The 16406-nt window shown below is 40.5% G+C and overlaps 1 protein-coding gene and 1 long non-coding RNA gene across 2 annotated transcripts in view; one reads left to right on the top strand and one right to left on the bottom strand.

Moving 5' to 3' along the window:
* LOC133056662 (uncharacterized) overlaps positions 1-7963 on the top strand; it is a 28971-nt gene extending 21008 nt beyond the window's left edge. Inside the window, exon 3 of the long non-coding RNA XR_009692865.1 lies at positions 7903-7963. This is a non-coding gene — a long non-coding RNA (uncharacterized LOC133056662). The remainder of the gene's footprint in view (positions 1-7902) is intronic.
* On the bottom strand, positions 5388-6090 carry LOC133055757 (N-alpha-acetyltransferase 50-like). The gene has a single exon (XM_061140873.1). The coding sequence runs from the start codon at positions 5956-5958 to the stop codon at positions 5449-5451; it is 510 nt and encodes a 169-aa protein (XP_060996856.1). The 5' UTR covers positions 5959-6090; the 3' UTR covers positions 5388-5448.
* Positions 7964-16406: the final 8443 nt, after the last annotated feature.

The raw sequence follows: 16406 nt of genomic DNA on the forward strand, positions 1-16406 counted from the left end.
AGGTTTGCTGCTCTGTGAATGGCTGTACTCCAGGGCTCTGTGCCTAGCAGTGAGATGTGAAACAAACCTGTTTTTCACCATACCATACTTTTTGCATGCCAGTTTGGGGCTGGGGGTAACTGGTGTCCATCGCTCACTGGGATCTCTCATATGGCAAAGAAGAAATGTAGGAGGGTTTGTGGTGGAGAAGGAGGCCCTGGCAATTGCGGTCTACCAATGGAGGTTTCTCAACCTGCTGCAGTCAGGCAAATGTAGCATCATCTGACCCCCCTCCACCTGTCCCCTACGGCCAGAGTCTAGGGCCTAGCTTTCCTTGTGTTCATTTCCCACGTACCTACCGCATTTCTTCAATGGGGGTTTGAGTTCCAGAGAATTCACACACTAAGCTGGACTGCTGATCCAGGATCTACCTGGAATCCGCAAGCATTCAGGACTTTTTCTGGTGCAAACTTAAACCCACCCCCTGCCTGCCTCGTTCCCGCCCCCGCTCCGTCCCTCCCCCTCCTTCCCTCCCTCCGTCTTCCTTCCTCCCCCTCCCTCCTGGGAGTCCGTGGGCGTGGGGAAGCAACAGATCTCGCTGGTGACTTTCTGGGCAGCCTCTGACAGCCGCCTCGGGGCTCGCTGGCGTTTCCTTGGACTTTTTTTCCCCCAACGCAGGAATCGCATGGGGAACGTATCTCTTTCGTGGCAGGTTCCTGGTGATATCTTCCCAGCCTTCCCCTACCTCCCCCCCAGGCCCCTCCGTCGCGTCGCGCAGTACTATGCTGTACCTAGCCAAGCCATGGGTAGCTCAGAGGAGGACTCACTGAAACGAGACTCAGCATTTAAATGGCCCGCGCGGCTGAGTTTTCGGCGGCCTTCGAGTGATTGGATTCCTCCCCGGGATGTTTTGCGCCTGTTGTCGGGCGCCATCTAGCGGCCACTTTATATCTGCTCTTCCCTCTGCATTTGGGGCAACTTTTCTGAGATCCTAAAAGATGATGCTGTGAAAGTGCTGCATTCAATATGCCTGCAAATTTGGAAAACTCAGCAGTGGCCACAGGACTGGGAAAGGTCAGTTTTCATTCCAATCTCAAAGAAAGGCAATGCCAAAGAATGTTCAAACTACCTCACAATTGCGCTCATCTCACACTCTAGCGAAGTGATGCTCAAAATTCTCCAAGCCAGCTTCAACAGTATGTGAACCGAGAACTTCCAGATGTTCAAGCTGGATTTAGAAAAGGCAGAGGAACCAGAGATCAAATTGCCAACATCTGTTGGATCATAGACAAAGCCAGAGAATTCCAGAAAAACATCTGCTTTATTGATTGTGCCAAAGCCTTTGACTGTGTGGCTCACAACCAACTATGGAAAATTTTAAAGAGATGGGAATACTAGATCACCGTACCTGCCTCCTGAGAAACTGTATGCAGGTCAAGAAGCAACTGTTAGAACCGGACGTGGAACAATAGACTGTTTCCAAATTGGGAAATGAGTACATCAAGGCTGTATATTGCCATCCTGTGTCTTTAACTTATATGCAGAGGAAATCATGAGAAATGCCAGGCTAGATGAAGCACAAGCTGGAATCAAGATTACCAGGAGAATTATCAGTAACCTGAGATATGCAGATAACACTACCCTTATGGCAGAAAGCAAAGAACTGAAGAGCCTCTTGATGAAAGTGAAAGAAGAGAGTGAAAAGCCTGGCTTAAAACTCAACATTCAGAAAACTAAGATCATGGCATCTGATCCCATCAGTTCAGTTCAGTTGCTCAGTCATGTCTGACTCTTTGTGATCCCATGAACCGCAGCATGCCAGGCCTCCCTGTCCAACACCAACTCCCAGAGTCCACCCAAGCCCATGTCCATTGAGTCAGTGATGCCATCCAACCATCTCATGCTCTGTCATCCCCTTCTCTTCCTGCCCTCAATCTTTCCCAGCATCAGGGTCTTTTCAAATGAGTCAGCTCTTCGCATCAGGTGGCCAAAGTATTGGAGTTTCAGCTTCAGCATCAGTCCTTCCAATGAATATTCAGGACTGATTTCCTTCAGGATGGACTGGTTGGATCTCCTTGGAGTCCAGGGGACTCTCAAGAGTCTTCTCTAACACCACAGTTCAAAAGCATCAATTCTTCGGTGCTCAGCTTTCTTTATAGTCAAATCAATATAATTAATATTGTCACAATCTCATTTATCATTTATCAAATTCAAATTTATCCTGTTTATTATTCTATTTAAAATATCTTATTTTATAAATTAAGTATATGTATATATATTTAAGTCCCCTTCTTAAGAACATCTAAGTTAATCAACAACTCTTACACAGTTTCAGGTTTTCATTCATTCATTCTTCATTCTTTTGTTTATTTTTGGCTGCACCTGGTCTTGGTAGCAGCGTGCAGGCTCTTAGTTGTGAGGCATGGGCTTCTCTCTAGTTGTGGTGCACTGCTTTCTGAGCATGTGGACTGTGTAGTTGTACTGTGTAGGCTTAGTTGGCCCATGGCATTCAGGATCTCAGTTCCCCGACCAGGGATTGAACCCACATCTCCTGTAGGAAGTTGGATTCTTAACCACTGAACCTCAGGAAGGCCCCTGCAGTTTCAGTTTTTTTGTTTTTTTTTTTTTTACCAGAACATCACATAAGTTTATTTCAGATGTAACAGCAATGTTAAAATCAACAAGTTTAAATCTTAACTGCACCAAGTAAACTTAGCTATTTAAGTATTTTTAAAGTTATTCCCTCCAAAAAACTGAGGGAGCTCTTCTTTTCCATCCCACATTCCATGGTTTCTCAATAGTTAGTTCTATTCTGGAGGACTCTCAATTGATAAGTAAACTGCTTTGGGGATATTTCAGAACTTTTTTCCCCAAATGAAAACTAATCTGGATGAATTACATATTGCATAGATTTCTCTGCAGATTTTCTTTAGAACCTAAATGTAATTACCATATGATATAAATTTACCTATTTGCCCCACAGAAAAAAACTATCTTCCCTAAAAAATATGATGGATACATCTTGTGATCTTCTAGTTAATAGAATTATTTTACCTCAATGATAATTATCGTATTTCAAAATAACCTACTCAACATGGGACATTATTTCAGTCTTTACTGACTTCTAGGCACATGAAAGAGTGCCTAGCTTCTACCTCTTCTACATCCTCCTCTTCCATAAATGGATGGAATTATTTCATGTAAGTCTGATGTAGGACAATTCACCTTTTACAAACACAATTTAGGTTAAAGTCAGTGACTAGTGTGGAGAAAGAAACACTAAAATGATAGGGAGCCTACACACTCAATTCAAAAATTAATATTTTTTCCTCCATAAATAATATGTACTTAATTGTCATGAGGCAGCTATTCGGTTTTCATTAACCACATCTAGGGATACATTCATAGGACTGATTAGATAGTCCAAGTGAAATGGTTATAGAAATAGAGGCAGTGTCATCTCACAAAACTCATTTATATATCAAAATCTATTTTGACATCTGAAGTTTACAAAAAGACTGAATTCTTCAAACTAATCTTGCCTTCTGTAACTCAAGCACTCTTCTCTTGGCAAGAGCAAGCTGAAGCTTATACATGAAGGTAAAGGTGCTCAATGCTAAACTTTTCTTCTAAGCTTAGATTTGGACTGCTTAAGAAACTGATACCCAAGAAACCAGCAAGATCTTTCTACATTTTTACTATCTTAAGATTAGAACTCTATGAACTCACTCATCAACTATCTTCCTTTTCTATATTATTCTTGGCACTCAACTAAGACTGTTGAAGTCTATTGTACCTTGCATTTTCACATTCTCAAATAAGAACTTAAGATTATAAGATGTGCATAAACATTATGTAAAATAATTTTGTCATTCAATGTATTTGAAGAGATGAAACTTTTATGCCAGAATTTACACAAGAAGATAAATGTTATGAATCAACCTTCTTTTTAAAGTCAAATGACAGAAAATTCAAGCTCTGTGCATAGTTTTAAGTCTAATGAAAACATTTCTTAGGCCACTGGTATTGGCAATGTAGAAAATTTTGAATATTGGAGATGGGATTATGGAGGAAAACCTGAAAATTTTAGAGGTCTTCTATCTTACAGAAAGTTACTGACCTGTCAAAGCCACTCCCTAAGTGCCAGAAAATGATCTGGCATAAACCAGTCCTGTCAGTACAGGAGGTCACAGTGACATTCGCATTATTAACACTTCTAGACTTCTACTTTTCCCAAGAACAGAAGCAATGTGTTTAATAATTCCCCCTCCCCCAAATCCTTAAACTCAGTATCACAGGCACAGAATGTAAGCAAATCTGGGATGTTCTCCAACAGATAAGCAATAGCACAGCTATGTTATTCTCAAAAATACTGTCTAGATATTCTTTCCTCTAAAATCAAATGCTCAGTGGCCACACTTCTAACAGTCTGCGTTAGCTGACATTAAATGCATTTATTGTGCCACAAGTCCATCTAAGCTTCTGTTTAGGTATTTTTTTGTATGTCCAGGAGACAATACCTACTTCAGGTTTATTTAAGGGCACTGACCTATAAAGGACATCAACTCCATATTTAAGGTCTGACCAACTACTGTGGGTTTACTGAAGAAAAACAACAGGAGAAAAAAAGCAGATCACAACAAACCTCATTAGGTCAGTTAAAGGCTGTATCTCTAGCTGGGATATTAAAAAAAAAAAATAATGTCACCAGCCCATATGCTAAAAGATAATGCCACAAGTAACAATCAACAGCAGGAAAAACAAACCTGCTAACCAACAGCCCACTCATTAGCAAAAAGCAGTTTAACTCACATACTGAGACCAAAGTCTAATACTACCAATTCAAACTGTCCCACCCACCTTCAGCCACCAGCAAGGAAGGAAGGAATATTGCTTAACAGAACAAAATAAGCTTAGTATTTCTTACAAGGATAACAATGGCCCAACTCCTGAGATAATACTCAGAAGGACAAAAGGTGGATTGAAGGCAATGTATAGGGATTAGTATCCCACAAAATCTTTTAAAAACCCAAAATACCACAAACACACTAAACTTGTCTAAGAGTTAGAGAACAAGGTATTGCTGCTGCTTCTTTTTGTCCTTTGAAATATACAATATTTTGTAGGCTCTGCCTTTCAATGTGAAAGCAGGACATTAAAAAAAAATGGAAATTGACACTCAGATTTTGGGGACCATATATACCTTAACTGTGAAACTAAACCGATCTATACCTTCTCCTTCCTACAATCAAACCACCTCACAAAAATAAGAAAACTAAAACAATCCAAACATGATTAATAAGTCCTTAAAAGTTTAACACTTTTAGAGGAAAGGGAAGCAAGTTTTGAAAGGAGGAAAAGTAAGAACAAGGAAGGGGGAAAGTTTTAAAAGAAAGGGGGGAGGGGAATCAATGGGCCTCTCTTTTATTTGGCGACAAGCAAGTGCAAGAAAGTTCATCTGTAATTTGTTCAGTTGTCTGTCTTTTGCACATCTGCGTTCTGGCCAGAAGGGACTTTGAGGTTTTTCTGCAGCACATGAGCATCTGCGGGCTCTATCCTCTTATAGTAGTTCTTCTTTGTCGCAATAATCTCAAAGCCAAACTTTCTGTAGAAGTCAATTGCAGACTCATTGCTGATCTGGACATGCAGATAGATGTTGTCAAAAGTGCCATCTTTTTCACAGATGTTTAAGACATGATTTAACATTTTAGTTCCAATTCCTAGCCTTCGGTATGGTGCCAGACATCCTAGTGTCATGATGTAAAGGCTCTTCTGATTCTGTGAATGATGCACCCTACAGCACACGGCACCCACTGCGATATCATCGAAATAGGCAAGTTTTGCTAGTTCGCCAACCTCCAGCACATCCTTGTAGAACCTGTCATTGTAGCTGACTGGAAAGATGACCTGGTTTAATCTCTTCAGCTGTTTAATATTGTGTGGTGTCACATCTCCCAGCTCGATCCGGCTACCTTTCATCTTCCCCGCCTGCTGAGGCCGTTGTTACCGCCGATGTCAACGCCGTTGTCGTCGCCGCCCTGAGCTCTCGGCGCCCTCAGCTCGGGCCACTCAACCCCACAAGCCGGCCTCCTCGCCTAAGGCAAGGAGCTGAGCGGTGACGGAGGCCGCGAGAGTTTAGCGCGCTAGTGCAGCAGCTTCTCCACACGTGCGCACGGGAAACTAGCCTCCCGCCCCCCGTTTCAGTTTTTACGTTTGTGTTTCAAATCATGCTGATGCCAAGTGATTTCTTGAAATAATACCCAGTAACTTAAATTTTAGGATTTCATAATCTAAGTCTGGCACGACCTGTCAAATGTATCTGGGAAAGATGATGCCCCCTTATTTCAGAGCTTTGTGTAGTTAGTACAACAATCTTCCACTTAACAACTAAGTTATGTTTTACTTGTAGTCCTAGGAATTTCTGAAACAATGAAAGCAAGACCCTGATTTTATTTAGTACCTGTAGAAACTAGACACCAACCTGTGATTCCAGCAGCACCAAGCCTGTAAAGTGATGTTCTGGTTTCTGCTCCAGGGCTTAACTCTAGACCACACTGTCCCGGGGGTGGCGGCTGCTGTGACCACCTGCCACTTCACGAACCATGCAGGAAAGGCCCTCTGCTTTCACCCTTCATGCCTCCATCACATCCTTCAATCCCTGCTGTCACAGAAAATACAAAACTGCCTTTCTCCTCTATCATTGGCTTGCAGATGTACTTCCCTGAGATGTGATTTGGATCATCACGATTCTACTGACATCCCAAAGGAACCCACAGCATTGTTAAATGTGTCAGTTTGTCATTCTGTTATGACCCCTTTTACCACAGGCCCCAAATAACTGTGATCCAGGCATCTCAAACAAGATAAAACAGTGAGCAGGAATCTTGATAGACATCAAGATACTTTGCCATGTGAAACAAATCTTGCCCTGAAGCAGGTGAACTTATTGAGAGAAATATATATAACCAAAGACTGAAAAATAATCTTTTATCTGAAGATAACATCTTTCATTTGGAAATATCTCAAGTTGCTTTTCTCAAGTACAGCAATTCCAAATTACTTCCCTAAAAGTAAAATATGGGAACAGAATGATTAATTTCCTCGTAACTGAAGTATGTATTTCTTTCAGAACAACTTTTAAAAAATTCCTGCTCCTTTAGGGTAATTTCACCCTCCATGTCCCACGGCCCATACTTTCTTTATGATGGCTTGCATGAAGTCCATGTGACCAGTTGGAAGGATATGGCCATCAATCTACCACCCATGTTATTTTGTTTATAAAGAGTAGAAACTCTCAAGTTTCCAAATGGGTGGATTGCTTTAAGAACAGATAGAAAGCATCAAGGAGATGGTCATGTTCCTCAAAGCCTTGGGGAGAATCCAGAACAGAGCAGAGTCTATATATAAGTGTATATAAATATTTATATGTATATAGATATTTACATCTATATGTGTAGAGATATTTATGTCTATATGTATAGAGATATTCATGTCTATTTGTATAGAAACATACACCTACATATATAGAGAGATTTATATCTATATGTATGCATATGTGTGTGCTAGGTCAGTTATGTCTGACTCTTTGCCACCCTATGGACTGTAGCCTGCCAGGCTCCTCTGTCCATAGGATTCTCCTGGCAAGAATACTGGAGTGGGTTGCCATGCCCTACTCCAGGGGACCTTCCTGAAACAGGGATTGAATCTACGTCTCTTAGGTCTCCTGCATTGGTAGGCAGGCTCTTTAGCACCACATGGGAAGCCCATACCTGTATATAGAGAGATAGTTACATTTATATGTGAATAGAGATGATCATATCTGCATAGAGAGAGATATTCATAATTATATGCATATAGATATTGAGGATGAGGAATACATTAAGAGGTTGGGATTAATATATATACACTTTTTTTTTTTAATAGAAAAATAGATCATCCACCAGAGCCTAGTGTATACAATGGAGAACCATATTCAACACTCTGAAATTACCTATGGGGCAAAGCCTTCTGATGAAGACTAGATATAGGTCTCTATCTACAGGTCTGTAATCTCATTTCTGTACACTTACAATGAACACAACATTGGAAATGAACATACTCTAATATAAAATAACCATTAAACTGAGAAATAAAATAAAATGCCTACTATATTCCCCTCAGGCCTCTGTCACCTGGGCTGGGATCACATCCTTGGAGCCTCAGCAGCCTTGAGACCCAAGGGTAGACTGTCCTCGGGCTGAGGGAGCTAAAAATGTGCTAGCAAATGAGCCCTCAATGGGCCTGTCTTGTTTGTCCCCTATGTATGAAATGACAATCTCCAGACCAGGACTGCCCCTCCACAGCTAAACCAAAGTAATGCCCCCAAAGGATGCTGGAACCTTTGGGCTAAAAAAACTTCAAAAATTCACTTGGTCCCCACATCTCTTTTAGTTGGGGTTCCCAACTCCAGTCTCCTTCCTTAGAGTTGCCCCAATTTTAGACCATAGCACCCACAGCAGGTCTGTACGCAGGTCAGGAAGCAAGAGTTAGAATTGGACATGGAACAACAGACTGGTTCCAAATAGGGAAAGGAGTATGTCAAGGCTATATATTGTCCCCCTGCTTATCTAACTTATATGAAGAGTACATCATGAGAAATGCTGGGCTGGATGAAGCACAAACTGGAATCAAGATTTCTGGGAGAAATACCAATAACCTCAGATAAACAGATGACACCACCCTTATGGCAGAAAATGAAGAAGAACTAAAGAGCTTCTTGATGAAAGTGAAAGAGGAGAGTGAAAAAGTTGGCCTAAAACTCAACATTCAAAAAACTAAAATCATGGCATCTGGTCCCATCACTTCATGGGAAATAGATGGGGAAACACTGGAAACAGTGACAGACTTTATTTCCTTGGGCTTCAAAATCACAGCAGATGGTGACTGCAGCCATGAAATTAAAAGATGCTTGCTCTTTGGAAGAAAGGCTATGACCAACCTAGACAACATATTAAAAAGCAGAGACACTACTTTGCCAACAAAGGTCCATCTAGTCAAAGCTATGGTTTTTCCAGTAGTCATGTGTGGATGTGAGGGTTGGACCAGAAAGAAAGCTGAGCATTGAAGAATTGATGATTTTGAACTGTGGTGTTGGAAAAGACTCTTGAGAGTCCTTTGGACAGCAAGGAGATCCAACATCCATCCTAAAGGAAATCAGTCCTGAATATTCATTGGGAGGACTGATGCTGAAGCTGAAACTACAGTCCTTTGGCCACCTGATGCGAAGAACTGACTCATTAGAAAAGACCCTGATGCTGGGAAAGATTGAAGGTGGGAGGAGAAGGGGGCGACAGAGGATGAGATGATTGCATGGCATCACTGACTCAATGGACATGGGCTTGAGTAAGCTCTGGGAGCTGGTGATAGACAGGGAGGCCTGGTGTGCTGCAGTCCACGGGGGGCTATGAATTAGAGTGGAATATGCCAGAATAAACACCCAAAAGCTTGTGTATCTTTCCATCTTTTAAAAATATAATTAACTTTTCTTTTATATTGTAGTATCATTGATATACAATGTGGTGTGGGTTGTAGGGAAACAGAATGTGTTTTCAATTTTACATGCTCTTCTGCATGGTAGCTGTTACTAATTTACAGTCCCACCAGTGGTATAGGAAGGTTCCTTTTCTCCAGGTCCTCTCTAGCTCTTATTGTTTGTGGATTTTTGATGATGGCCATTCTGACAGGTGGGAGGTGATGGTGTGCGGGTGTTTAGTTACACAGCTGTGTCCAACTCTTTGTGACCCCATGGACTGTAGCCCACCAAGTGGCTCCTCTGTCCATGTAATTTTTCAGGCAGGAACACTGAAGTGGGTTGCCATTTCCTACTCTAGGGGATCTTCCTGACGCAGGGATCGTACCCGCATCTCCTGCATCTTCTGCATTGGCAGGTGGATTCTTCACCACTGTGCCACCTGGGAAGTGTGGGAAAAGCCCTTGTATCTTTGATTTGCACTTCTCAAATACTGAGTGATATTGAGGAGCCTTACATGTGTGGGGTTTTTTAAAGAAAATTTAAGCAGTGTGAATAATATCTACCCATTAACATTGGCTTCTTGAAAGCCTGCCTTGTTTTGAATTCTTATGCAGTTACCCACCTCACGCCATTTCTTGAAGGCAGGAGTCATTAACAGGCCTGTAGGCCTTAAGACTATTAAGTTCCCATCAGCACCAGTTGTAAAGGTGTTGTTACAAGAAACAACCACAAAGCGGCAGGATTTCATCATTCTCCATTGGAACACAAGAGCTTTAGAGAACGTCGTATTTCTGGCTTCAAATGAGAGTGGAATATGCCACAACACACACCCAAGGGTTAGTGCCTCATTATTTCTTCCCCATTAGTCTCTCCCAACACGCAGGACAAATTCCAACCCCTTCATATCTTCTCTGCTGTGGGTCAGTTCAGTTCAGTCGCTCAGTTGCATCCGACTCTTTGTGACCCCATGGACTGCAGCACGCCAGGCCTCCCTGTCTATCACCAACTCCCAGAGCGTACTCAAACTCATGTCCATTGAGTTGGTGATCCAACCATCTCATGCTCTGTCGTCCCCTTCTCCTCCTACCTTCAATCTTTCCCGGCATCAGGGTCTTTTCCAATAAGTCAGCTCTTCACATCAGGTGGCCAAAGTATTGGAGTTTCAGCTTCAGCATCAGTCCTTCCAATGAATATTCAGGACCGATTTCCTTCAGGATGGACTGGTTGGATCTCCTTGCTGAAAGGCAAGGAGAGTGAAAGGCTATCATGAAAAATCTATGAAGAAATAATTGCAGAAAAGACAACAAAAGGCAATTGGAATTACCTTTAGAAAGTAAAAACAGAGCTGCCAGGACATCATGCAGACTCAGTCTGAAGGATATCGGCAGAGAGAACCAGATTTTGTAAAGGTGCATGTTGCACAGTGTGTGCTGGACTATTTACAATAGCCCATAAGTAAAAGAAACCAAATGTTTATGGACAGTTGAAGTATAAAGAAGTGGTACTCGGACCAATGCACTATGACTCAGCTATTGAAAGGAATGAAATAATGATATTTTCAGGAACATAGATAAAATTAGGTAATCAAGTTAAGAGTGTCAGAATCAGAAAGATAAATATAAGCTATTACTTACAGGTGGAATTTAAAACTAGACACCAATGAATTAATTGACAAAACATAAACAGACACAGAGACTTAAATAACAAACTTAAGGTTACCAAAGAAGAAAGAAGGGGGCAAAGAACAAATTGAAAGTTTAGATTTAACAATTACAAACATTACCTAAAAAGAGATAATCAATAAGAACCTATGTGTCTGAACAGAAGTCTATCAATACTCTGTAGCTAACCTATATGGGGAAAAAAAAATCCTTAGATGAATAAACACAAGTATATGTATATAACTATACAACCCACCCCAGCATTTTTGCCTGGGAAATCGCGTGGACAGAGTAGCCCGGCCGGGCTACAGTCCATGGGGTCACAAAGAGTCAGACACGACTGAGTGACCAACAACATACACCCACAAAACACAGAACCTTGTCTATCAATGTTACTATAATAAGAAATAAACGTTAATTTTTTAATTAAAAAAATAGGGAATGAAGTCAAGAATTTAGCTGTGTATTCTGGTATATTCCACTCTAATTTACATCCCCAAACTAGGACCTGCATTAAGGCTTTCATTGTCAGTCGCCAGTTTGGTAAGACGAAACACTGCCCCCATGTGGACGTTTCCCAGAACAGCAATTTAAAAACTGTTGCTGCCGCTGCTGCTGCTAAGTCGCTTCAGTTGTGCTGGAGTCTGTGCGACCCCATAGATGGCAGCCCACCAGGCTCCTCTGTCCATGGGATTCTCCAGGCAAGAATACTGGAGTGGGTTGCCATTTCCTTCTCCAGTGCATACATGCTAAGTCGCTTCAGTCGTGTCCGACTCTGTGCGACCCTATGGACAGCAGCCCACCAGGCCCCTCTGTCCACGGGATTCTCTAGTCAAGAATACTGGAGTGGATAAACTGTTGCTTAAGGGCGCTTACTATTCAGAACAACTGCTGGGCTGTATGAGTCAGTTCAGTTCAGTTCAGTTCAGTCAATCAGTCGCGGCCGACTCTGCGAACCCATGGACTGCGGCACCCAAGGCTTCCCTGTCCATCACCAACTTCCGGAGCTTACACAAACTCATGTCCATTGAGTCGGTGATGCCATCCAATCATCTCATCCTCTGTCACCCCCTTTCAATCTTTCCCAGCATCAGGGTCTTTTCCAACGAATCAGCTCTTTGCATCAGATGGCCAAAGTATTGGAGCGTCAGCTTCAGCATCAGTCCTTCCAATGAATATTCAGGACTGATTTCCTTTAGGATGGTCTGGTTTGATCTCCTTGCTGTCCAAGGGACTCTCAAGAGTCTTCTCCAACAACACAGTTCAGAAACATCAATTATTTGGCATTTCGCTTTCTTGATAATCCAACTCTCACATCCATACATGACTATTGGAAAAACCATAGCTTTGACTAGATGGACCTTTGTTGGCAAAATAGTGTCTCTGCTTTTTAATATCCTGTCTAGGTTGGTCACAGCTTTTATCCCAAGGAGCAAGGGTCTTCTAATTTCATGACTGCAGTTACCATCTGCAGTGATTCTGGAACCCAAGAAAATAAAGTCTGTCACTGTTTCCATTGTTTCCCTATCTATTTGCCATGAAGTGATGGGACCAGATGCCATGATTTTAGTTTTTTGAATGTTGAGTTTTTAAGCCAGCTTTTTCACTCTCCTCTTTCACTTTCATCAAGAGGCTCTTCAATTCCTCTTTGGTTTCTTCCATAACGGTGGTGTCATCTGTTTATCTGAAGTTATTGATATTTCTCCCAGCAATCTTGATTCAGCTTGTGCTTCACCCAGCCCAGCATATTGCATGATGTACTCTGCATGTAAGTTAAATAATCAGGGTGACAGTATACAGCCTTGATGTACTCTTTTCCCAATTTGTAATCAGTCTGTTGTTCCATGTCCAGTTCTAACTGTTGCTTCCTGACCTGCATACAGATTTCTCAGGAGGAAGGTAAGGTGGTCTGGTATTCCCGTCTCTTGAAGAATTTTCCATAGTTTGTTGTGATACACACAGTCAAAGGTTTTGGTGTAGTCAATAAAGCAGATGTAGATGTTTTCTGGTATTATCTTGCTTTTTCTATGATCCAACGGATGTTGGCAATTTGATTTCTGGTTCCTCTGCCTTTTCTAAATCTAACTTCAACATCTAGAAGTTCTCAGTTCATGTACTGTTGAAGACTCACTTGGAGAATTTTGAGTATTACTTTGCTAGCATATGAGATGAGTGCAGTTGTATGGTAGTTTGAACATTCTTTGGCATTGCCTTTCTTTGGATTGGAATGAAAACTGACCTTTTCCAGTCCTGTGGCCACTGCTGAGTTTTCCAAATTTGTTGGCATATTGAGTGAAGCATTTTAACAGCATCTTCTTTTAGGACTTGAAATAGCTCAATTGGAATTCTATTACCTTCATTAACTTTGTTCATAGTGATGATTCCTAAGGTCCACTTGACTTCACATTCCAGAATGTCTGGCTCTAGATGAGTGATCACACCATCGTGATTATCTGGGTCGTGAAGATCTTTTTTGTACAGTTCTTCTGTGTATTCTTGCCACCTCTTCTTAATATCTTCTGCTTCTGTTATGTCCATACCGTTTCTGTCCTTTATTATGCTCATTTTTGCATGAAATATTCCCTTGGACCCCTATATATGCTGTCTACAAGAGACCCACCTCAAAACAAGAGACACATACAGACTAAAAGTGAAGGGCTGGAAAAAAATATTTCATGCAAACGGAGACCAAAAGAAAGCAGGAGTCGCAATACTCATATCAGATAAAATAGACTTTCAAATAAAGGATGTGAAAAGAGACAAAGAAGGACACTACATAATGATCAAAGGATCAATCCAAGAAGAAGATATAAAAATTATAAATATATATGCACCCAACATAGGAGCACCGCAATATGTACGGCAAACACTAACGAGTATGAAAGAGGAAATTAATAGTAACACAATAATAGTGGGAGACTTTAATACCCCACTCACAACTATGGATAGATCAACTAAACAGAAAATTAACAAGGAAACACAAACCTTAAATGACACAATGGACCAGCTAGACCTAATTGATATCTATAGGACATTTCACCCCAAAACAATCAACTTCACCTTTTTCTCAAGTGCACACGGAACCTTCTCCAGAATAGATCACATCCTGGGCCATAAACCTGGTCTTGGAAAATTCAAAAAAATTGAAATCATTCCAGTCATCTTTTCTGACCACAGTGCAGTAAGATTAGATCTCAATTACAGGAAAAAAAACTGTTAAAACTTCAAACATATGGAGGCTAAATAACACGCTTCTGAATAACCAAGAAATCATAGAAGAAATAAAAAAAGAAATCAAAATATGTATAGAAATGAATGAAAATGAAAACATAACAACCCAAAACCTATGGGACACTGTAAAAGCAGTGCTAAGGGGAAGGTTCATAGCATTACAGGTTTACATCAAGAAACAAGAAAAAAAACCAAAAAAATAACCTAACTCTACACCTAAAGCAATTAGAGAAGGAAGAAATGAAGAACCCCAGGGTTAGCAGAAGGAAAGAAATCTTAAAAATCAGGGCAGAAATAAACGCAAAAGAAACTAAAGAGACCATAGCAAAAATCAACAAAGCTAAAAGCTGGTTTTTTGAAAAAATAAACAAAATTGACAAACCATTAGCGGACATTTCTCCAAATTAACAAAATTAGAAACGAAAATGGAGAGATCACAACAGACAACACTGAAATACAAAGGATCATAAGAGACTACTACCAGCAGCTCTATGCCAATAAAATGGACAACTTGGATGAAATGGACAAATTCTTAGAAAAGTATAACTTTCCAAAACTGAACCAGGAAGAATTAGAAGATCTTAACAGACCCATCACAAGCAAGGAAATTGAAACTGTAATAAAAAATCTTCCAGCAAACAAAAGCCCAGGACCAGATGGCTTCACAGCTGAATTCTACCAAAAATTTAGAGAAGAGCTAACACCTATCTTACTCAAACTCTTCCAGAAAATTGCAGAGGAAGGTAAGCTTCCAAACTCATTCTATGAGGCCACCATCACCCTAATTCCAAAACCAGACAAAGATGCCACAAAAAAAGAAAACTACAGGCCAATATCACTGATGAACATAGATGCAAAAATCCTTAACAAAATTCTAGCAAACAGAATCCAACAACATATTAAAAAAATCATACACCATGACCAAGTGGGCTTTATCCCAGGAATGCAAGGATTCTTTAATATCCACAAATCAATCAATGTAATACACCACATTAATAAATTGAAAGATAAAAACCATATGATTATCTCAATAGATGCAGAGAAAGCCTTTGACAAAATTCAACACTCATTTATGATTAAAACTCTCCAAAAAGCAGGAATAGAAGGAACATACCTCAACATAATAAAAGCTATATATGACAAACCCACAGCAAGCATCACCCTCAATGGTGAAAAATTGAAAGCATTTCCCCTGAAATCAGGAACAAGACAAGGGTGCCCACTCTCACCACTACTATTCAACATAGTGTTGGAAGTTTTGGCCACAGCAATCAGAGCAGAAAAAGAAGTAAAAGGAATCCAGATAGGAAAAGAAGAAGTGAAACTCTCACTGTTTGCAGATGACATGATCCTCTACATAGAAAACCCTAAAGACTCTACCAGAAAATTACTAGAGCTAATCAATGAATATAGTGAAGTTGCAGGATATAAAATTAATACACAGAAATCCCTTGCATTCCTATATACTAACAATGAAAAAACAGAAAGAGAAATTAAGGAAACAATACCATTCACCATTGCAACAAAAAGAATAAAATACTTAGGAGTATATCTACCTAAAGAAACAAAAGACCTATACATAGAAAACTATAAAACACTGATGAAAGAAATCAAAGAGGACACAAACAGATGGAGAAACATACCGTGTTCATGGATTGGAAGAATCAATATTGTCAAAATGGCTATTCTACCCAAAGCAATCTATAGATTCAATGCAATCCCTATCAAGCTACCAACGGTATTTTTCACAGAACTAGACCAAAGAATTTCACAATCTGTATGGAAATACAAAAAACCTCGAATAGCCAAAGTAATCTTGAGAAAGAAGAATGGAACTGGAGGAATCAACCTGCCTGACTTCAGACTCTACTACAAAGCCACAGTCATCAAGACAGTATGGTACTGGCAGAAAGACAGAAATATAGATCAATGGAACAGAATAGAAAGCCCAGAGATAAATCCACGAACCTATGGACACCTTATCTTTGACAAAGGAGGCAAGGATATACAATGGAAAAAAGACA

This window comes from Dama dama, chromosome 5 (genome assembly GCF_033118175.1).
Source record: "Dama dama isolate Ldn47 chromosome 5, ASM3311817v1, whole genome shotgun sequence".
Taxonomy (NCBI): domain Eukaryota; kingdom Metazoa; phylum Chordata; class Mammalia; order Artiodactyla; family Cervidae; genus Dama; species Dama dama.

Excerpts from the sequence above, each read along its gene's own strand:
- LOC133055757 (XM_061140873.1), bottom strand. The coding sequence starts at position 5,958 with ATGAAAGGTAGCCGGATCGAGCTGGGAGATGTGACACCACACAATATT.